The 23,459-nt window shown below is 39.7% G+C and overlaps 1 protein-coding gene across 1 annotated transcript in view; it reads right to left on the bottom strand.

The window, feature by feature from the left end:
• Positions 1 to 1,011: 1,011 nt before the first annotated feature.
• The window catches only part of FUT9 (fucosyltransferase 9), a 112,010-nt gene continuing 89,562 nt past the window's right edge, over positions 1,012 to 23,459 (bottom strand). The window contains exon 2 of the mRNA XM_077811681.1: positions 1,012 to 2,099. Coding sequence (XP_077667807.1) covers positions 1,012 to 2,099 — 1,088 coding nt within the window. The remainder of the gene's footprint in view (positions 2,100 to 23,459) is intronic.

The raw sequence follows: 23,459 nt of genomic DNA, 5'->3' as shown, positions 1-23,459 counted from the left end.
TGCATGATAGCTTGGCGTACAACCATGAGTTTCGGAAGAAGGCTATAAACATCGCTGACCCCGAATAGAGAAGTGTTAAAAAAGAAGAAAAAGAGCTGAGCATCTAGTTATAAAGATGAGTGTGATCAAATGAGTATATTGCAATTTATTCAACTGTATTTAAAGTAACATTACCTGTGACCCTGATTCAAAAAAGGACATGCTTAAGTTTAAGCATGTGCTTAAATGCTTTACCAAATCAGGGCTTCAAACACTAACTTGGGAGCTTAATTTTCTCAATTCCTCAGTACTCTATCTTATGGAGATGAGAGCAAATCCATATATTTCCAAGGTATCGTAATGGAACTAACTGTAAGGGGAATACCTTTTTCCTGTTTAAAGCCCAAAGGCTCTCTTATATTGTGATAACTTTTTAAAGCTTATTTATAATACATTTTTTCTGAATCCATATACCCTATAAACAGGAACCACTTAAAGTAATGCAGTGTATTCAATTCTAGAGTGTTCTTAGAATTTAAGAGAGCAGAAATTAAACCATGACAAACATTATTGTCTTTTGAAATGTTACACAAATTTCAAAGTAAACCATTTCAAACTAAACCAATTTCATTAAAATTCTCTATGATATCTTAAGATGTCTTCATTTTCCACACATGTTAAATAGCTCATCTAAAGTAAAAAACACAATGTTAAAAATCACTACATCTTGTGTAAGACTGGGACAGATAATCGACTGAAAACGTGAAAAAACCCTTGAATAAAAACTAAAGTAAACAATAAATTATTCTTCAGTGCACATAATTAGCTATATACAGTATAATTTAAAACTGAGTATTGATGACTGCTGATGCTGAGCTTTTAAAATCTCTGACAAACATAAATAATATACCCCAAGAGGGGACAGCTGATAAAAACTGACATAAAACACAGATTTTTTTTTTCCTTCCCACCTCCACTTAGGCTACAGATTATGTCAGTTTCTTTGAAAAAATGCACAAAAAGGTAAAAAGTTCAATTCCAAAACCATTTTTCTAAATTCCCAATGGACTTGTACTCCTGATGTCTCTTTACATGGTCACAAGCAAGGCATGCATGTGATTCCCAGAACCGAGGAAGATGCACTGAGAAGTCTTTCCTCCAGTTAAAGTAGCTAAGATACAGCTTATTATTTTTGTCAAGCATTAGAAGATATTCTGCTAGCTCTCTTGGGGAGAGGAAATCTTCCACATGAATGAAAGAATCTGCTGGAATATAATTCTCATAGTTTTCTCTGGATGGGCCCAATACAACTGGTACAGATCCAGCCAGAAAAGCATTGTAAAGTTTTTCAGTAATGTAATCTTTGTGGATTGAGTTTTCAAAGGACAGGTAAAATTTACAAGTGGAGATAGTTGGAATCAAGTTTTTATCATTCACATAGTCTCCAAATGCTTGCCCATAGGTATGGATTTCAGTATATTTGCTTAGCTCATTATAATACTTGACTCGAGCATGCTCGGGGTTCCAGTTACTTACAACCCAACATACCAACTTCTCTTTGCTTGGCACTTCAAATGCAAATGGGCTTGTGCTAACCTTCATGAAGCCATAAGGCACTTGAATATCTGAATCACGCCGATAAGTCAGGGTCAGGTTGAACAGGTGTTCAATGCCACTCTTTTGTGGAGTGTGAGTTGGAGACTCCAAGTTCATCCAAATCCATTTCTGGAATGGCGGCCTAGCTTGCTGAGGTAAATTAGTGAGATCCCAGCTGATGTCTCTGTGGTGAATAAGGACGGCATGAGATCGGTTATATAGTGAGCGGTCAATAGTTAGATGGCACCCCTGGATGTTGAACATTGTTTGACAAGATGCAAGATCAAATGTCTGTCCAAATGGCCAAACCCAGATCAGTATTGTTGTTTCATTAAAATAATTGCTTTTGGTAGAAAAGAAGCTCTTCATTTTCAGAACTGAGCTGGCTGATTCTATGGGACCAGAGATCCAGCTGTTTGTTGGTTTGATGTAAATAAGTAAAAATGCCATGAAACAACCCAGCACAATGAAAATAATTAAAAATGGCCGAAAAATGCCTTTGGATGTTGATGTCATAATTTGTTCTGAAAATAAAAACAAGAGGTGTTAATTGTGTACAAGTGTTCCATTAAAGCAATCACACATCAAAATGAATAGCATTTTCAATATAAAAGCCATAAAACTGTGTGGATTTACCCATGAACTTCCAAAGAATTTTCAGTAAAAAGGAAATACCCACACACACACGACAAACAGTGGCACACCACCTTTGCATTTTGTAAGCTAATTTAAATAAACTGAAAGAGTGTTTAGGGGTTTAGATGCATGTGACTACATCAGTATAATCTGCTCTGCCAACTGTATGCCTTTTAACTTGGTTCAGTATAGAGAGTGTAGGCTGAGACTGTAGGCTCAGTCCAGGAGAAAGCAGACAGTCAGACACAGTTAGTTCCTGGACTCCCCTCCTGTTCCTGGGTGAAGAATAATTAATTTACTACACTCCTTTCTGGGTATAACATTCTCCCTACCATGTGTTCAGCTGGCTGTGCTGATGAGTATGTGTCAGGGGCTGTGGGTCCATGCACTTCCCAACAACTTACTCATGGGGGAAGGGTAGACATTATTGCAAATGCAGCCCCTGCCTGATTTCTAGATGGGATGAACATCCATACCTACAATTAAGTACAGCTAGAAAAAGAATCCAGGAATACTGGCTCACATTCTCGTGCTCTAACCCCTAGACTCACATCATCCCTAAGTAAGGGAAAACACGTGATGATGAGATGCCACATGAAGGCTAAATTGTGGTTTTTGTGCCTGGGTAGGCAGCAGTGCAGAGTTACAGTGCCCTAGGAATACCAGAGAGATTGTGCCCCTGTGATATGCCAGTTTTCCTGTGTTACTCCTTAGATGAGGGGATGAGCAGTCTACTCTGTCCATTACTATGGAGTTCATTGCTCCCCATGGTGCACCATATGGGCCCACGTCCTCCCTGTCTCCTTTCTGGAGTCCTGTTCCCCATGGGAGGATGGGGAGATGGAGCAACCATTCAAGGTGGAGTGGCTTGTTGCTTGTCCCTCTGCTACTTAGTGTAGCCATAAAACTTGAAGGCATTTGTAAAAATACATTTATTTAGTAAATTGAGAAAGGGAGATTGCATGACAGGAGAAATGGAGAAGTAGTCAGGTACCCAAGAGGTCAGAAGGCATCCCAAATATACATGCACACTGTAAATGTCTCATTCTGCAAAGCAGTTTGGTTACAACAAAACATTTTCATGGCTTTTATATATTTCTGTGACTTTAAGACTTTGTTATGAGCTGCTCTCACAAAGTTTACTATGGAAAGCCCACATCAGAGTGTAAAAACGCCATTTAAAAAAAAATATTCAAAAGAGTAGAAAGAATTTGAGAAACCTTCAGGCCTCTTAACCCAGTTTGAAAGCTCTCAGTACCTCACCTGTAAAATAAATATTTAAATACAGCATTAACACATGACAGGAAGTGTTTTAAAGATCTATTAATACAACATGCCTTTGGGTGAATTGTGAGGGTAAAGAGTCATGTGTAAATCTGCAGTTCAGTTATAAGAAAAACTACTTGTATGAATATTATGGGTGTCCATTTAACATACATCTTTCATCCCAAGTCCTATAGCCTCACTTGTGGCCTGAGGACAAATAGATTTTTTTTCTTTTAAAAAGGCAGATTTTTTTTATTCTCACGACTGTGCTGTGACATAAGCCTGCCCATTTCACTGAATCCACTCTGCCACACTCGCTATTATGTACCATAAATGACACGGGCTAGCATATGCTCCTCCCCTCTGCTTACATTAGCAGAAACGACCCTTAGTCAGCAAACCAGCCCTGGAGGGAGCAGAAAGGAGCTCCTGCGGTCTCCATGCCATCTTCTCTTCTTCTGCTGACCCATTTATGCTCCTGTATCAGGATCTGGCACTTGTAACATGCTGGCACCACTTGCCTGAAAAACACCTTATCCTGTTAGTAGGTAGCATTTCTGTTGTGAAGATGCTACAGGGGTTCTGCTGAGTCCCTAAGGCAGGGGACTCATACCTCACTTGGTATAAAGGAAGCAGGAAAGACTCTCAGAGAGAGGTGATCTAGAGTGCAGGGTGAACCATTCTGAGGAAGAAACCCTAGGCAGGGGCAAGTCTGGGGAGAAGATCTGAGGTAATCTCCATGTTACTTTATTGTTGTTTTCTTTGCTAATAAATCCAAACCCGAGGCAGGGGGTTAGTACATAAATTATGTTTGAAGAGCAGGTGGAAAGGAGGTGGAAAAGAGGAGCAGCCACTCTTCATGATACCATCCCTTACTGCTCCAGTAGCTTTCCAACTGAAACTCTGATGGGGAGTTAATGCTACCTTCCACAGATACTATGCATAGATTTGTGTGAATCTATCAGTGGCAGCATGGCTCCTGAGGAAGCCCTGCAGCAAAGAAAAAAATCAGAGAAGTCTCCAACAGGATCCCTGAAATCCTCACAGCCCTAATCTCTGCATAGTAGTGGCAGATGGAGTCATTCGAGTCCTTTCTTTCTAAGTGAACCTAGGGGGTAATGTTGGGCCTTTGCTCATCTGTTTCGACAGCTCTCTCATATGAAAATCCACAGGATTCCATTCTGTCTTGCCTCCTTTTAAGGTGTGGCCATTAAGGTGGTTTATGATGAAACATAGTATGCAATGTCTTTAGTACATAGATAATGCCTAGTTCTCCATCTTCTGATCTGGTTAGTCCAGCTGAAGAACGTATTTGGTGCAAACGGAGACTAGGGCCTAGCTGGCTCAGAGTCAACCCAGACAAGATGAAAATCATGCTTGTAGGTTGGGAAAAGCTATTACTGCCTGTGGTTATTTCAGTTTCCTTGACTGAGGGAGTTTTCCGGCCATTTCTGACAGAAATTTTGCAACTTTGGGATTCTATCAGAATTTACTTCTGGATATCTAGGTAACACGAGAGGCCAACAATACTTTTTTTTTTTTTTAATCTGTTACTGGGTAGAAGGTTGTGATCTTTTCATTTAAATGTGGTCCATGTGGGTTACATCTGTACCATGCTAGTCAGAATACAAGTTGCCTACTTGCTTAGCAGCATTTCCTGAAGGAACTCATTTCATTTGTGGCGCTGTGATCTGTACTGGGCCTCCAGTTTGTTTTGGGGGATGATTCAATGTGCTGGTTTAAATGTACAAAGTCCTAAATGGTATAAGACCTAGCTACACCTCTTCCTCCTTTCGATAAAGGCTGTTGAGATCAACTGAGGTGCTTGAGTGAATAACAACCTGCTTTAAGGGCATAAGGGGATGTATTTATTAATACAGATCGATGAAAGGGAATGAACAGAGTTCATGACTTTTTTGTTTTGTTTTGTAATATTTGTTAATATTCTTAATGTACACACCCTTTCTCCTTGTGCCCTTCATAGTGTGAAAGGATAGACAGACATGTTTTAGAAGTCTATCTACCTAATAAATGAATATTCTTAAGTATTCTGAACAGAGAGGTAGCTGGGGGTTAAGGGGTTGAGTTCAGGTAGCAAGGTGACCTCAGTTCTTTTCCTGACTCTGCCACTGACTGGCTTTATGAACTTGGACACTATATAAGTCACTTCATCACTATATCCTTTTCCTTCTGTAAAGGGGAATAATTGTGTTGATTACTCATAATTTTGAGTGAAAAGTGAATAAATGCAAAGTTTTGCTACTGTTATTTATTATTATTTCTCAATTTCTTTGTGATAAAATTGCAATCTAAGCAAATGACAAACATTATGAAACACTAGTAAGTGCTAGGCCATCACAACAAGATGAAATCCAGACACAAGGGGAAAACCAAAGAAACGCCATAATTTTTTTCCCCATTGAGAACCAAGGTTTTTTCAAGGTGACTTATGGGGTTGCAATGCCAAATACATTATTAATACAAGAGCATAGCTACCTGATAAGAAGAATCTTAAAACAGGAACATAAAAGGAAATGCCTTATCTTGGTTTGGCAAACATATGTTAACAAGTCACTCAATAAGCATTAATGAAGTCTTATCAATTTCCAGAAAAAAGGAAAAAAACTACAAGAGAATAATCAAAGTATAATTCCTCACAGGGATGAAACCGAAGGAGCAAAATCATTTGCACTCTACCACAGAGTTATTCACAGCTCTAAGAAAATTCAGAATGGTTTATAATGGAAAATAATGTCCAATGATTGTACAAGAACATAAATAACCAAAAAGGTAAAAACATGACCTAAACACATAAACAAGAATGAAAACTAGAACATTTTCAAACAAAAACAAGTATCCTTTAAATCTCTACTACATACTGTAAAACTAGGAGAAGAAAAAAACAACCCAAAATCTATACTTCAAAGAGAAAACTCTCAGTTGACACCCAAGGGCTGGTATTTCTTGGAATGCACATATCAAAAGGAAGAGTAAAAGAGCAGGAATTTCCAGCATAACAAGTTGGGAAATATAAAAGCTTAACAAAAGAAGTGGAAATCACCAAGAAGTAGAAATTTTATATAGGAAAAAAGAAGCTTTTCTGCAACAAACAAGCAGAACATTCATCTACGGGTATGGGTAAGTACTGATAGTATAATCTAAAATAGTCTGAAAGAAATGCTATATTAGTTATACACACATACGTACTCTTAGAAGGTAAAACAAAGTAGGGGTGATTTTGTTTCATTTTCTTTTCTTTCTGATTTTCCTTTTATTCTGACTACTTATTATCCAGCCTAACATACATTCGGGTATATCTAAGAACAACTGTCAATATCTCATTAAATGGAAGCATTTCTACACATACCGTGGTTAGTGAACTGCACACAGAAGATTAACAGATATTATACTCAGTTTCTATAGACACGAAATGCTTGCTATGGAAAACTACCTTTTAAGGTTAAATATTTCCTAACTTATTCATAGAATCATAGACTTTAAGGTCAGAAGGGACCATTATGATCGTCTAGTCTGACCTCCTACACAACACAGACCACAGAATCTCACCCATACACTCCTGTAACAAACCCCTAACCTATGTCTGAGCTACTGAAGTCCTCAGATCATGGTTTAAAGACTTCAAGGTGCAGAGAATCCTCCAGCAAATGATCCGTGCCCCATACTGCAGAGGAAGGCGAAAAATCCCTAGGGCCTCTTCCAATCTGCCCTGGAGGAAAATTCCTTCCCGACCCCAAATATGGCGATGAGCTAAACCCTGAGCATGTGGGCAAGACTCACCAGCCAGACACCCATAAAAGAATTCTCTGTAGTTACTGGTCTTTTTTCCTCCAGATATGTGGGATAACCAAGAGATATTAGTGATGTGAAATTCAAATATTCAATTTTCATTTTGGTTATTGGACTTTTACTGTTCCAGAAGTATGTTACTTTCAATGTACCACAAAACTGTAAATAATTTATATTGTTCAACTGTTTTCTTAATAGGTTATGTAGAATTACTTACAGTACCTTATAATTGTAATTTGCTAAGTAGTCTTTCCCTCATCTTCAGGGATATATTCCTTTCTTGTTTCTGGTACAAGCCCACTGTACTTATGAGGAAGTAGGAAGCATTTAAGAAGGGAGTGTGGAGGGTGGGGAAATTGAAGAGCTCTCACTCATTCCTACTGTAGCAGTAGACTTGGCAGAATCTGATTTTTTTAAAAATAATGTTGATAGATAATATCTGTGTATTTTTAAGCTTTTTTATTTTTACCTGTTTAAATTTTCAGTCGTGCAAAACAATGCATTTAAAGCATTATGTTCAATTTTAATCTCGGACACTGGTGACTGAATGTCACAACAAAACAGTTGCATTTGAAGGGTAGAGTATCTATCTTCAGGTGAATTTGACCTAAAAATAAAACAGAAACCACTCAGATCAGAATTCTTCAGATCACGGACACACACTTCAGTCCTAAAACACTCTGAAAGTGCATCAGTCCAGGCTTCCTTGACGGCAATAAGTCAGTAATGGAAACTGGAAGATGTAATAAAGATTCAATCAATGCCTCCTTAATCTTGACAATGTAAAATAAATCCATTTCCTTTTTGGAGGCTAAAGTAGAAAATGTTACAGAAAAGCGGAACTTGCTGTGAAATAAGAAAATATCTGGGTGGTGAAATCCTGGTCTCATAGAAGTCAATTGCAAAACTGCCATGGACTTTAATAGGATCAGAATGTTACTCCTGGTACTGAATGCAACACTGCATTTGTGATTAAAGCTCCTTTAGAAAGGAAATCCCAAGGTAACCAAAGATCATGTGAGAGCAAAGAGGGAGAGTACGGGGAGTCTCAGCAGGGGAAGAAGGTACAAATCCTAAAAAATTTACCGGGTAACTACTGCCTAAACTGCTGGTCATGGACAAGAACAGTGACTTAGATGAGAGATGCCACTGAATCCCAATGCGACATGCAGCAGGTACAGCGTGCAATGGAGGGACTATTATTGCCATAATGGCAGATGGGAGCAAGAGAAACAGAGCACAGAATTCAGTGAGACAAAAGGGTGACCTGATGTATGGGAAACAAAACCTTTTTATTTTATTTTTTTATACCTCACCCTTTTAACTCAGAGCAGGCTCAAGGAAATGGCCATCATTAAACAATCCTTAAATTATGAGAGAATCAAATCCAGCAAAATTGAAGATCACTTACAATATTTAAATATTGTACATATATTCTTGGATAACAAATCTGCCTTAAACTTCTGAAAAAATTCCAGGAAAAAAGGAAAGGCAGTGACTCAGACTGAGACTGTTAAGCAAATCTGTCCAAATATGTTGCACCTGATGACATTTTGGGAGGTAAAACAGTATTACTTAAGAATCATGCATTATAAATAAATTTGTTTTCCAAATGTTGTAAATAACAGTTTCAATTATTAAAAACAAAAGCATTTTTAAAATCCACTTTAGGTTTTCACCATCGATGCTCTTTGTTTACTTTTGGCATTTCTCAAGTTGGACAACAAAATCTATGAAGTCAGCTTCATTTTTGTTTATGGTCAATTTTACGTTCAGGTTTACAGTGCTTCCAGGTTTGGGACACAGACATGACAAAGAGATGGTTAATTGTTTAAAAACAACTGTTTTAAACTGATTTTTAAAATATACAAATGATGGAAAACAGGATAGACACATTTTATGTTCTAAAAGCTTTTTTTTTAAATAAAGCAAACACATTAAATTCTGTGCTATACTAGAATGGATACTGATTCTTGAATTTATTATAAGTTAGGAATCTTCCTTTCCGTACCCCTGGTTTTTAGTACTGTCATATTTCTATTCCGATCTGTTCTGTTCAGGTCCTTATTTTACCATGATTATCATCTTAGTCTCCGAGTCCCTGTGATAAATGAAGGGGAGGGTAGCCCCCGTTTATGAACACCCAGCCAAGGAAAGGTCAGCCTTCATCACCCATGTAGGGTTGTATGAATTTAATGTGCTCCCTTTCAGACTGTGAAATGCACCAGCCACCTTCCAGAGATTGGTAGATAACCTTCTGGCTGGATTTGGGGAATTTGCAGTTGCCTACCTCAACGATGTGGCTATATTCTCAGATTCATGGGCAGAACACCTGGAACACCTCCAAGCTGTCTTCCAGCACATAAGGAATGCAGGATTAACCGTTAAGGCCAAAAAGTTTCAAATAGGCCTAAACAGGGTAATGTATTTTGGACACCAGATGGGTCAAGGTACTATCAACCCCCTACAGGCTAAGGTAAATGCTATCCAAAATTGGCCTGTCCCTAAGTCAAAGAAGCAGGTCCAATCCTTCATGGGCTTGGCCGGGTATTACCAAAGATTTGTACCAAACTACAGCCAAATTGCCACCCCACTGACAGACCTGACCAGGAGAAAAACAACCAACTGCAGTTCAGTGGACTGAGAAGTGTCAAAAAGAAAAGGAGTACTTGTGGCACCTTACAGACTAACAAATTTATTTGAGCATAAGCTTTTGTGAGCTACAGCTCACTTCATCGGATGCATTCAGTGGAGTACTGAATGCATCCGATGAAGTGAGCTGTAGCTCACGAAAGCTTATGCTCAAATAAACTGGTTAGTCTCTAAGGTGCCACAAGTACTCCTTTTCTTTTTGCGAATACAGACTAACATGGCTGCTACTCTGAAACCTGAGAAGTGTCAGAAAGCCTTTAACCAGCTTAAGACGGCCCTTATGTCTGACCCTGTCCTGAGGGCCCCAGACTTCAACCAACCGTTCATCATAACCACAGATGCATCCGAGCGTGATGTAGGAGCAGTTTTAATGCAGGAAGGACCAGATCAACAATTCCATCCTGTCATGTTTCTCAGCAAAAAACTTTCTGAGAGGGAAAGCCACTGGTCAGTCTCAGAAAAAGAATGTTACTCCATTGTGTAAGCTCTGCAGAAGCTAAGCACATACATTTGGGGACGGCGGTTCCACCTGCAGGCTGACCAGAATGCACTGAAGTGGCTTCACACAGTCAAAGAGACTAACAAAAAACTTCTTTGGTGGAGTTTAGGTCTTCAAGACTTTAATTTTGAAATACAACACATTTCAGGAGCCTCTAACAAAGTGGCTGATGCACTCTCCTGGGAAGGTTTCACACAATCAGCCAGGTAAAGATGTCCCTGCCTTCTAAGTCAATGTAGTCCTTGAAATGTAAAAAGTACTGTTTAGTTCTTCATGTAATTATTAGTAAAATTAAAGATGCATGAATCCTATTAACTCTGTTTCCTAAACCTCCAGGAAGAAATCCCAGCTGGTGGGGACTCAACCTGAACCAGGCTGGCCAGCACTGTCTGTGATTTGGGGTGGCGGGTGGGTGATAAATGAATGGTTGGGAGTAGCCCTGTTTATGAACACCCAGCCAGCCAGTTAGCTGTAAAATCCCTCTTGGTGTCTGTTCTCTGCTTGCTTTACCTGTAAAGGGTTAACACGCCCACAGGTTAAAGAAAAGGAGTGGGCACCTGACCAAAAGAGCCAATGAGAAGTCTAGAACTTTTAAATTTGGGAAAGAAACTTTCCCTTTGTCTGTTGTTCCCTGGAGAAGGAGACACAGAGCAGCAATGCTGTGTAAGGCTTGAACCAGGTATGAAAATTCATCTTCCATACCTAGAAGAAATTATTTGGATAGGGAATGTTTAGTTAGATACAATCAGGTTTATTTTTTATTTTGGCTTGTGGATCTCCTCTGTGCTAACCTCAGATGCTTTTGTTTGCTTGTAACTTTTAAGCTGAACTTCCAAGAAAGCTATTTTGGGTGCTTGATTTTTGGAATTGCTCTTTTAAAATCTAGCAAAAACCCAAGTTCTGGATGTATTTTCTTCTATTTAGTTTTTAATAAAATTTACCTTTTTTAAGAACAGGATTGAATTTTTGGTACCCTAAGAGGTTTGTGCATATGCTGTTTGATTAGCTGGTGGCAACAGCTAATTTCCTTTATTTTCTTTCTCAGCTCTTTCCCGGAGGCGGGGTGGGGGGTGAAAGGGCTTGAGTGTACCCCACAGAGAGGAATTCCCAAGTGCTCCTTCCTGGATCCAAGGGTTTTTTTTTGCATTTGGGTGGTGGCAGCATTTACCAAGCCAATGTCAAAGAAAAGCTGTAACCTTGGGAGTTTAATACAAGCCTGGAGTGATAAGTATTAATTTTTAGAATCCTTGCGGGCCCCCACTTTCTGCACTCAGAGTGACAGAGTGGGGAGTCAGCCTTGACAGCCCCTTACAGAAGTACATTAGAATAACAACTTATATATTGTTCCAGAATTGTGTTTGAATCAAAGGGATCTGTAATATCACTCCACCAAGACGGAGGAGGGATGTTATAATTATTTATATTACCCGAATGCCTCAGAGCTCTATTGTGCTAAGTGCTGTACAATCATAAAACAAAAACAAAAAACAGTCCCTGCCCCAAGGAGCTCACAGTCTGAGACAAGAGACAACAAAACATAGGTAGATAGGAGTATATGTTTATACTAATTCCACTATATTTTAGTGTTTTATAGAGGTGAAATTGCTCTGTTTGTGTGTAATTGGCTGGGTGCATGTGAGGGGATCTGCACATGCAATTTGCACCCTTTGTACTAGTGAGAGTGGCTGTGTTGGAGGCAAAATTCACTCCCAGGTGAACCCAGGAGGCTGCTCAGGAAAGAGGTTCAATCAGCTCATCTCCTGTTGGCCTGCTTCAAGTGTCTCTGAGACCTTGTAGCAGTGCTGGGGTTATCATCGGCTTGCAGCAATTTGCCCCTCCTACAGCAGACTTACCACCACAGTGCGGGGTTGCAGCGTGTATTCAGTCAAATCAGATGAGGAGCACATTATACAAACATAAAGAAGACACTATCCCTGCTGAGAAGAATTTGTAACTCAATTTTTATAATTCATACTGGAATAAATAATGGCATACAGGAACCCAGTGCTACAACACAGGTGCAGATACTGTGGTGCTGGGAGCTATGCAAGTACACAAATAGATGCAGTGTTCTTGTACTCATGCTGGTCCCAGGATATTATTGGAAACAATTTTTTATTTCAGAAGTTGGAGAAAGCTACTAGGGGAGAAGCTGTTGTAGATTTGATTTTGACAAATAGGGAGGAACTCATTGAGAATTTGAAAGTGGAAGGCAGCTTGGGTGAAAGTCATCATGAAATGATAGAGTTCATGATTCTAAGGAATGGTAGGAAGGAGAACAGCAAAATAAAAACAGTGGATTTCAAGAAGACAGACTTAAGCAAACTCAGGGAGTTGGTCGGTGTGACGTACCTCTCTGGTGTTATCTGGATTGGTGATCTGCTAGGTCATTCTAATCCTTGACTCTGGGAGCCAGCCTTACCCTGCACTGCTGTGAGAACTCCCGCTCCTGGGCTGTTCATGCACAGCCTCTGGCATGTAAGTTGCTCATTGGATTGTGTATCCGAATGACACTAGCCAATATCTCCGGTCCCAGACACAACCCTAGGAACCTCCATCTTGCAGTGTCCAGTTATGCCTGCTGGATGCTGGAAGCTTATATGAGTTTGTCAATTTAACAAAGAAATTGATATGTACCAGGCTTGTTATTCCAAGGGGAGTCTCTGACACACTTCAAACCAAATGCACTGCTTCAGGTAGGATAAACAAACAGATTTATTAACTACAAAGATGACTTTTAAGTGATTATAAGTCAAAGCATAACAAGTTGGATTTGGTAATATGAAATAAAAGCAAAACGCATTCTAAGCTGATCTTAACACTTTCAATGCCCTTACAAACTTGGATGCTTCTCACCACAGGCTGGTTGATTGCTCTTCAGCCAGGCTCTCCCCTTTGATCAGCACTTCAGTCGCTTGGTGTGATGGTGTCTGTAGATGTAGGTGGAAGAGAGAGAGCATGGCAAATGTCTCTCCCTTTTATCATGTTCTTTTTTCCCTCTTGGCTTTGCCCCCTCCCCTTCAGAGTCAGGTGAGCATTACCTCATCACAGTCCTAAACTGGCCAAAGGAAGGGGGAGTGACTCACTCTGAGAGTCTAGCAGATCCTTTTGTTCCTGTGAGGCTGGGCTGGGTTTGTCCCATACCTGCCCTAATGAGGTGTGAACTGCCTCTCTGCTCTTGGAGAGTTTTTTCCTGGGCTTATTTTAAGCTATGAGGATACATTTTCAACCTCCTTGCTACATACATGAAATTATAACCTGTAACATTATTGTAACAACAATACTCAGTGCATCATGAGCCTTCCAAAGACACCCGACATGACAAACTTCATATTGAATACCACACAATCATTTTACAAGGATGAACATGGGGGTGCTGGGTGTTCCCCCAAGGTACAGAGCAACACAGTAGGTAAGATCCCATGGGAAGCATGTCTAAGGGGAAAAACAATTGAAGACAGTTGGCAGTTTTTCAAAGAGACATTATTAAGGGCACAAGAGCAAACTATCCCACTGGATAGGAAATATAGGAAGTATGGCAAGAGAGCAACCTGGCTTAACCAGGAGATCTTCAATGATCTAAAAATCAAAAGACAGTCCCACAAAAAGTGGAAACTAGGTCAAATTACAAAGGATGAATATAAACAAATAACACAAGTATGTAGGGACAAAATTAGAACGGCCAAGGCACAAAAAGATATCAAACTAGCAAGAGACACAAAGGGAATCAAGAAAACATTTTAAAAATAAATTAGAAGCAAGAGGAAGACCAAGGACAGAGTAGGCCCGTTACTCAATGAGGGGGGGAAAACAATAACAGAAAACATGGAAATGGCTGAGGTGCTTAATGACTTTTGTTTTGGTTTTCACCAAGAAGGTTGGTGGTGATTGGATGTCTAACATAGCGAATGCCAGTGAAAATGAGGTAGATCAGAGGCTAAAATAGGGAAACAAAAAGTTAAAAATTACTTAGGACTTGTCTACACTGGCAATTAACAGCACTGAAACTTTCTCACTCAGGGGTGTGAAAAAATACCCCCCCCCAAGCGCATCAAGTTTCAGCGGTGTGAATTACCAGTGTAAACAGTGCCCCAGTGCTGGGAGCTATGCCCCTCGTTGAGGTGGGTTTTTCAGAGCACTAGGAGAGCCCTTTCCCAGTGCTGTGCTGCGACCACACAAGGCATGTTAAAGCAGTGCCGCGGCAGTGCTTTAGCGTTGCCAGTGTAGACTAGCCCGAAGACAAGTTAGATGTTTTCAAGTCACCAGGGCCTGATGAAATGCATCCTAGAATACTCAAGGAGCTGACTGAGAAGATAATAGAGCCATTAGCAATTATCTTTGAAAGTCATGGAAGATGGGAGAGATGCCAGAAGACAGGAAAAGGGCAAATATAGAGTAAAAAGGGAAATAAGGACAACCAGAGGAATTACAGACCAGTCAGCTTAACTTCTGTAACACAGCTGCAAAAAAGGCGAACATTATTCTGGCATGTATTAGCAGGAGTGATGTAAGAAAGACATGAGAAGTAATTCTTCTGCTCTACTTTCTGCTAATTAGGCCTCAACTGGAGTATTGTGTCCAGTTTTGGGTGCCACATTTGAGGAAAGATGTGGACAAACTGGAGAAAGTCCAGAGAAGAGCAACAAAAATGATTAAAGGTCTAGAAAACATGACCTATGAGGGAAGATTGAAAAAAATGGGTTTGTTTAGTCTGGAGAAGAGAAGACTGAGAGGGGATGTGATAACAGTTTTCAAGTACATAAAAGGTTGTTACAAGGAGGGAGGAATAGCTCAGTGGTTTGAGCATTGGCCTACTAAACCCAGGGTGGTGAGTTCAATCCTTGAGGGGGCCATTTGGGATCTGGGGCAAAAATTGGGGATTGGTCCTGCTTTGAGCAGGGGGTTGGACTAGATGACCTCCTGAGGTCCCTTCCAACCCTAATATTCTATGTTTCTATGAAAAATTGTTCTTAAAACCGCTGAGGATAGGACAAGCAGCAATGGGCTTACATTGCAGCAAGGGTGGTTTAGGTTGGACATCAGGAAAAACTTTCTGTCAGGGCAGTTAAGCGCTGGAATAAATTGCCTAGGGACCTTGTGGAATCTCCATCATTGGAGATTTTTAACAGCAGATTAGACAAACACCTGTCAGGGATGGTCTACTCTAGATAATACTAAGTCCTGCCATGAGTGCAGGGGACTGGACTAGATGACCTCTTGAGATTCCTTCCAGTCCTTAATAAACAATAAACAAGGTGAATTCAGTAATATATTTAATTGGACCAGCTTCTGTTGGTGAGAGAGACAAATTTTTGAGCTACACAGAGCTCTTCTTTAGGTCTGGGAAAGGTACTTCAAGCATCAGAGCTAAACACAAGGTGGAACAGATCGTTTTAGCATAAGTTGTTAGCAAATATTCTAAGGGACAATTCAAGGTGGAGAGGCCCGTTAACACCTCTGAAGTCAGAGGACAAAAAAGGGTGGGTTAGTGGCTTAGGGATTGTTGTAAACCCTAAATCCAGTGTCTCTGTTCAGTTCATGATTTTTAGTGTCTAGCAGTGTTATGAATTTAAGCTCTCAGGCTCATCTTTTGAAAGTGTTGTGCAGTTTTCCTTTGAGGATGAGGATGGATAGGTCAGATATAGAGTGATGGCTTTGTGAAAAGTGTTCCCCCACAGGTGATAGGGTGTTCTTGTCTTTTATCGTTTTCCTGTGTGAATTCATTGGAGATCATAGTGATTGTCTGGTTTCACTCATATAACTGTTATTTGGGCATTTAGTGCAGTGGATGAGGAAAGTGAACAGACACACATTATTATTACAACAATCTGTTCGACCTTGCATTTAGCTGTGATGCTTGGAGTATCTTTCCCAGGCCTGAAGAAGAGCTCCGTTTAGTTCAAAAGCATGTCTTACTCACCAACAGAAGTTGGTCCAATAAAAGATATTACCACACCCACCATGTCTCTCTAAATAGACAGATAACACACACTCTTATTAGTACACAGTTTCCACAGATATGTCCATCCATCTTTAAATAACTGGAACAAAAAATGATTAGTTTCAAGTTACTAATGTTTTGTAATCCAGCCTCAGGTCACCAGTGACTAAAAGTTTTACCATTTGATGAATGCTTGAGATCCTCTGTGTAGGGAGTTGGTGTAATCAGTTCTAACAGATAAACTTTCACATCACCAAAAGCAACTGAATAATTCACAGTGCTCGAGTCCTGTTTGGAGGCTTACTGATAATGCCAATAATTGGTGTATGTACCCAGGAGACAGAAATAACCTGTCACATCTATATTACAGAACAGGATTCAGGTCAGCTAGGGTGCCTGAGGAACCCATAGGTCTGTTGCCTATGTTGTTTCTGTTCTGTGGACACACATAGGTCTGTTACTTCCAGTGGTGTCAATGTGATACCTGTATCAATTACCAGCTTCACTAAAAAAGGAGAAAAAATATTTACAAATCAGATAATGAGCATTTCTAAAAATTGAGTTACTTTGAATTGCTAGTGGAGTAACTAAGTACAGAAATTATCTTCCAGGCTTCCAAGAATCCTGTACTGACTGGAAAATCTGGTTTTTCTGGTATCCTACAGTTCATTTTGAAAAGGTTTCACAGTTTACAGGAAACATTCCTGTGGTAATGGGCTTTGTTTGAATATACAGAGTGAGCATTTATTCACTGTCCATAAACATTTTAACAGAAAGTAGAAGATTATTTAGGATTCCTGGTGTAATCTGTGATCAACAGATACTGTTACTTGACTGGAATTCTACATTAAGCGCATAACAAATGAAATGTGTGTGCCTGACAAATATATTTTTAGATAGATTACCTTTATTTGCTGATAAAATTAAAATGAAAGAAATTACATTTCAGCCTCTCTTGAAGCAGCCTATTATAATGAACTGAATAGTAAAAGTGAACAGGAAAGCTCTAATAGGATCTCAAAGATTTCAAAAACAGAGTAAAATATAGTAATCTCCCAGACTTATGGAAAGATATTTTAAAATGTCATTTGGTGTGAGTACGTAAGACAGTTTTGCACAGCTGATGAGTTGACTGTATCATTTTTCTAGCTAGACTATTCTTCTACTGGAGAGACAAGGTGGGTGAAGTAATATTTTTTATTGGACCAACTTCTGTTGGTGAGAGAGACAAGCTACCAGTCATCAGGGCTTTTCTTCACGTCTGGAAAAGGTACTCTGAGCCTCACAGACAAATGCAAGGTGAATCAGCTTGTTCAGCATAAGTAGTTAGCACATATTCTAAGGGACCATTCAAGGTATTGAGATATTACATTGCCACTCCCATGGAAGGGTAATTGCTTAAATGGGGTGCTCCTGTTTGGTATATAATTTAGATTTTGGAATAACAAAAGATTTACAAAACCAGAACAATAGAAATGTTTCCATTACAATTATCTTTAAAAATTCAGTGGAAACAGTTTTGATTTAAAAAAAAAAAAATCCCTGCAGCGTCCAGATTGTGGTTCTGTGTTAATACATGACAACCTGAGAGTGATATTTACTAGAAAGGCTCTATAAACTACAGTGAAATTAACTCCCAAGAGGAAAGAAATACAAAAAGAAGATAAGAATTTTTAAATTAATTCAGTTTTAAAGTTCTGAGGCACTGGGGGTCCTAGTTCTAAATAGGTCTCCAGTACCTCTGATGGCTGCAGGCTGCTTCTGTTCCAGCTACCATTTGGTCCACTAGAGGACATGAGAATGGAAAGCATTCCACCACCTACAACTATAGCAGCAGCCATGGTGAGGACCAGGCCTGCTAGCCACTCCCATGCCTGCCTGGATGATAGTAGTTTGGGGCATCAGACCCAAGAAGCTTGCACTCCTCTCCCCTCCCTTCCCCCACAACACTGCATCAGCCACTCCTATCAGCAACAGGACCAGAGGGGAAGCCTTCATCTTCCAGCCAGCTGACACCTCCATCATCCTTTCAGTCATTTCCTTTGATCTCCTCACCTACTCTGCTGCCTGCCTCACTACACTTGTTTATAATCCACCATAATCCACTTTTTCTCTTTCCTCACCACCTCTCGCCAACAGAAGTTGGTCCAATAAAAGATATTACCTCCCCCACCTGGTCTCTCTAAAGACAGTTTAGGTGAGTTTGAATAATATTTGTTTTGGAGCCACACATCCATTCCACCATAAAGGATCTCAGCACCTTCACGTAACTTGCATGGCCAATTTCACTTTCATGCACATTGCAGATATGTATACAGTATATACCATATCCATACATTGACCTGCAACCTTGAAGTACTGTTGTATTTTTTTTTTTAACACTGCCAATTGTTAGGCTTGTAAGGATTAGATTTTTAATCAGTAAATGTTGGTAAACATCCATTTCATTGTACATACAGAAACTGGTGAAAAATATTTTCACCGATAAAAATAGAAATGTATAGATACGCAAAGTAAGAAAAATACTGCTTGACAACTTATTACAGTTTAATTGAAGGATATTTATTTCGTATATTTTGAGATGTGATGTTGACAATGTGTTTTAATAGTTATAAATCTTTTTAACTTTTTGAAATCAACATCTACTGACATTAAATAATTATTGTCTGATCTGTCATGTTCTCCTATCTCCCCATAATTTCCCACAACTGTGAAAATTTAAATAGCTAAAAATTGAAAAAAATGCTTAAATATAAACATCAATATCATACGTTGAAATTAGAAAAAAAATAAAAATTGAATTCTGCTAATCCTACCCATAGTTCATATTCAGACAAAACTTCTATTTAAGATCGTTCTTATCTCACGTTCTTTTCACATGAGTGTAACTCCTTGCTACTCAAGCTGAACACACTCCAAGGAGAGAGGTGAGGGGATATTTTTGAAGCAGTTTCTTCCGTTTTTTTGAAGCACTTCTGTTTTTTGAAGCAGTTTCTTCTGTATTTTTGAAGCACTTCTCTCCCTCTACAAAATATGTGCCTTTCAGTTTTAAATGATTTTAAATGAAACTAGCCTTGAATCAACCAGTAGAAAATATTGATAAAAAGGGTATATTCAACTCCTCTTAAAGATTATATTTTGTTATATTAAAAAAATAATGACATACCTTAGGGGGTAAGATTTTTTCTATATCAAATGGAAAATGTTTTGATAAAGCCCATTTGAGTGTATACTGCACTGCAATATAATTATTTAAAAAGCCCTCTTTCTATTTGCCAAAAACAATACTCAAAATAAACACTTCTTTAAAAACCCAAACTTTCTTCATTAGTTCACACCATACCCTGGCAAGAGATGAATTTACAATTCACATTTCCAAACAACGAGGAGTCCGGTGGCACCTTAAAGACTAACAGATTTATTTGGGCATAAGCTTTCGTGGGTAAAAAACCCACTTCTTCAGATGCATGGAGTGAAAATCACAGACACAGGCATAAATATATATTGGCACATGAAGAGAAGGGGGTACCTTAAAGTGCAGAACCAACATTGAAGGCCAATTTAGTCAGGGTGGATGTGGTCCACTCCAAATAATTGATGAGGAGGTGTGAATACCAAGAGTGTGAAAATTGCTTTTGTAGCGGGCCATCCACTCCCAGGCCCTATTCAAGGCCAAATTGATGGTGTTAAGTTTGCAAATGAATTGTAGCTCTGCAGTTTGAAGTCCGTTTTTGAAGGTTTTTTGTTGAAGAATGGCTACTTTAAAATCTGTTATTGAGTGTCCAGGGAGATTGAAGTATTCTCCTGATGTTTGATTTGTGTCCATTTACCACTTTATGTAGAGACTGTCCAGTTTGGCCAATGTTCATGGCCGAGGGGCATTACTGGCACATTATTGGGAGTGGACCACATCCACCCTGACTAAATTGGCCTTCAACATTGGTTCTCCACTTGTAAGGTAACTTTGTCCTCTTCATGTGCCAATATATATTTATGCCTGTATCTGTGGTTTTCACTCCATGCCTCTGAAGAAGTGGGCTTTTTACTCACAAAAGCTTATGCCCAAATAAATCTGTTAGTCTTTAAGATGCCACCAGACTCCTCATTGTTTTTGTATATAATTGAGTAGAGTTGTAAAACCATCCAAACTCTAGTGTCCCTCTTCAATCTAGTGTCTGAGTGTGATGCTTTGTACCTTGGGGGAACACCCAGCACCCCCATGTTCATCCTTATAATATGATTGCGTTGTATCCAATACAAAGTTTGTTATGGCGGGTGTCTTTGGAAGGCTCATGATGCACTAAGCATTGTTGTTACAATAATATTATAGTAATGTTATAGGTTATAATTTCATGTGTGTAGTTATGAGGCTGAAAATGTATCCTCATGGCTTAAAATAAGCCCAGGCAAAAACTCTCCAAGAGCAGAGAGGCAGTTCACACCTCATCAGGGCAGGTATGAGAAAACCCAGCCCAGCCTCACAGGAACAAAGGACGCTGGCCTCAGCAGCAATAAAAGGATATGTTGGACTCTCGAGTGAGTCACCCCCCTTCCTTTGGCCAGTTTGGGACTGCGATGAGGTAATGCTCACCTGACTCTGAAGGGAGGGGTGCAGGGGGGGAAAGCCCAGAGGGAAGAAAGGACATGATAAAAGGGAGAGACATTTTCCATGCTTTTCCTCTCTCTTCCACATACATCTATAGTCACCACTCCAAGTGACTGAAGTGCTGATCAAAGGGGAGAGCCTGGCTGAAGAGCAACCAACCAGTCTGTGGTAAGAAGCATCTAAGTTTGTAAGGGAATTGAAAGTGTTAAGAGCAGCTGAGAATGCGTTTTGCTTTTATTTCATTTGACCAAATCTGACTTGTTATGCTTTGACTTATAATCATTTAAAATTGATCTTTGTAGTTAATAAATCTGTTTCTTTATTCTACCTGAAGCAGTGTATATTTGCTTTGAAGCATGTCAGAGGCTCCCCTTGGGATAACAAGCCTGTTAAATATTAATTTCTTTATTAAATTGACAAACTCATAAGCTTGTAGCATCCCATGGACATAACTGGACACTGCAAGACGGAGGTTCCTAGGGTTGTGTCTGGGACCAGAGATATTGGCTCGTGTCATTCGGTTGCACAATCCAAGAAGCAGCTTACATGCCAGAGGCTGTGTGTGAACAGCCCAGGTGTGGGGGGTTCTCAGAGCAGTGCAGGGTATGGCTGGCTCCCAGAGTCAAGGATTGGAGTGACGTAGCAGATCACTGGTCTGGATAGCACCAGAGGGGAACGTCTCATCTGGATCAGTAGAAAAAACAGTATTGGGTTGTGGAGAGCCACCCAATTTTAAAATATCTGTAGGGGAACCGCAGTACTAAAAAGTGTGAGACCCACAGGTCAAAACTGACATTTCTTGTTTCCACATTTCCTGTGAGCTCCTCTTCTTCAGTGTATCAGTCAGAACACAGAAGACTTTGGTCAGCCTAAACTGTATGAATGCAAGTTAAACAGACTTTTCAGCCCAGATGCTTAAAGGTATTTAGGTGTTTAACTCTCCCGAGGAGCTAGGCAGCTAAATACCTTTGAGGATCTGGGTCTTAGCTCTTCTGCTTGAATCTTTCTTGATGCTTTGCATGTTTGTACCCACATCTGGAATAGGCCACCCAGTTTGTGAATTACTGTGGGCACTATATATATTTTGTCAGGAAAAGTGCATTAACACCAACAAGCTGAGTGAACCTTGTATTTCATGGTCCTGATGAGCAAACTGGAGTCCTGCAGTACAACAAAATGAAGAAGCAAAGCAACAGTCCAACAGCAGCTAATGTATTCTCTACAGACTGGCTAGACGAGACATAATGGTGTATTGGATAATCATTGACTGCTATGTACTGTGCGCTACTCATCCAGAGAAGAAGGAAAAAGTGAACATGCTTTGGGCAGTTAACCCTTATTAAGCTTCACAGTCTCTCTTAATAGCAAGGAAATACTCTGCTGCCCAACTAAAACAAAACAATGGAAACAAAGGTACATAGAGAGACAGAAACAAGTTCTCTGATAAGACTGTAAAAAGGTCAAGCCCAGTCAATCACCTTACAAGGTATTAGTTATGACCTGACAGAAAACATGACAGACTGAAGAGCAAACATTCACAGGAATATCCTGGCTTATATTCACTGCTTGAGAACAAAACACAAAAAGTGATAAGCAGTGAAGAGCCCTTCTTAGTGACTGAGTATATTTCTTTCTTCAGCCATTGGGGAGAACAAGAAATCCCCTCAATCCTGATTTAGCATGAGGAGTGCTGCAATAACATATCACATGGATGTCAATAAGAAAGGGGAAACCAATAAAACAGACAGGTTGGGAAGTCGTCTTTGTTACTTGTGAAATCTCCACACCATGGACTGGATTCACCATGGCCCTGCACTCTGTGGAGTCAGTGAAGAGTGAGTGTGAAATGACATCAAATCATAATGATATTGTTTTGTATTTGCTTTGCACTCACGCTGCACTATGAGAGATGCCGGGCAATGGTGAATCTTGGCACAAAAAATTGGAGTGTGTTACTAAAATTTACAGGTGACACAAAGTTGGGAGGTATTTCCATTATGGAGGAGGACTAGAATATCAGACGAGAATATCTGGATGACTTTGAAAACTGGAGTAATAGAAAAGGGATGTGATTTAATAGTGCAAACGGCAAGGTAATGCATTTAGGGACTAACAACAAGAATTTTTGCTATAAGCTGGGAACATATCAGTTAGAAGTAACAGGGGAGGAAAAAGACATGGGTGTATTAATTGAATACTGGATGACTATGAGCCGCCAGTGTGATTCGCCTATGAAAAAGGCTAATGCAATCCTAGGATGCATCAGGTATTTCCAGTAGAAATAGGGAAGTGTTATTACCATTATGCAAAACACTGGTGAATGCTCTGTGTGCAATTCTGGCCTCCCATGTTTAAGAAAAATGAACTCAAACTAGAACAGGTGTAGAAAAGGGCTACTAGGATGATCAGAGGAATGGAGAACCTGTTTTATGAGAGGAGACTTAAGGGACTTGGCTTGTTTAGCCTAACCAAATGAA

The sequence above is a fragment of the Eretmochelys imbricata genome, chromosome 3 (assembly GCF_965152235.1).
Source record: "Eretmochelys imbricata isolate rEreImb1 chromosome 3, rEreImb1.hap1, whole genome shotgun sequence".
Lineage (NCBI taxonomy): Eukaryota > Metazoa > Chordata > Testudines > Cheloniidae > Eretmochelys > Eretmochelys imbricata.
This window is presented reverse-complemented; position numbering and strand designations above follow the sequence as displayed.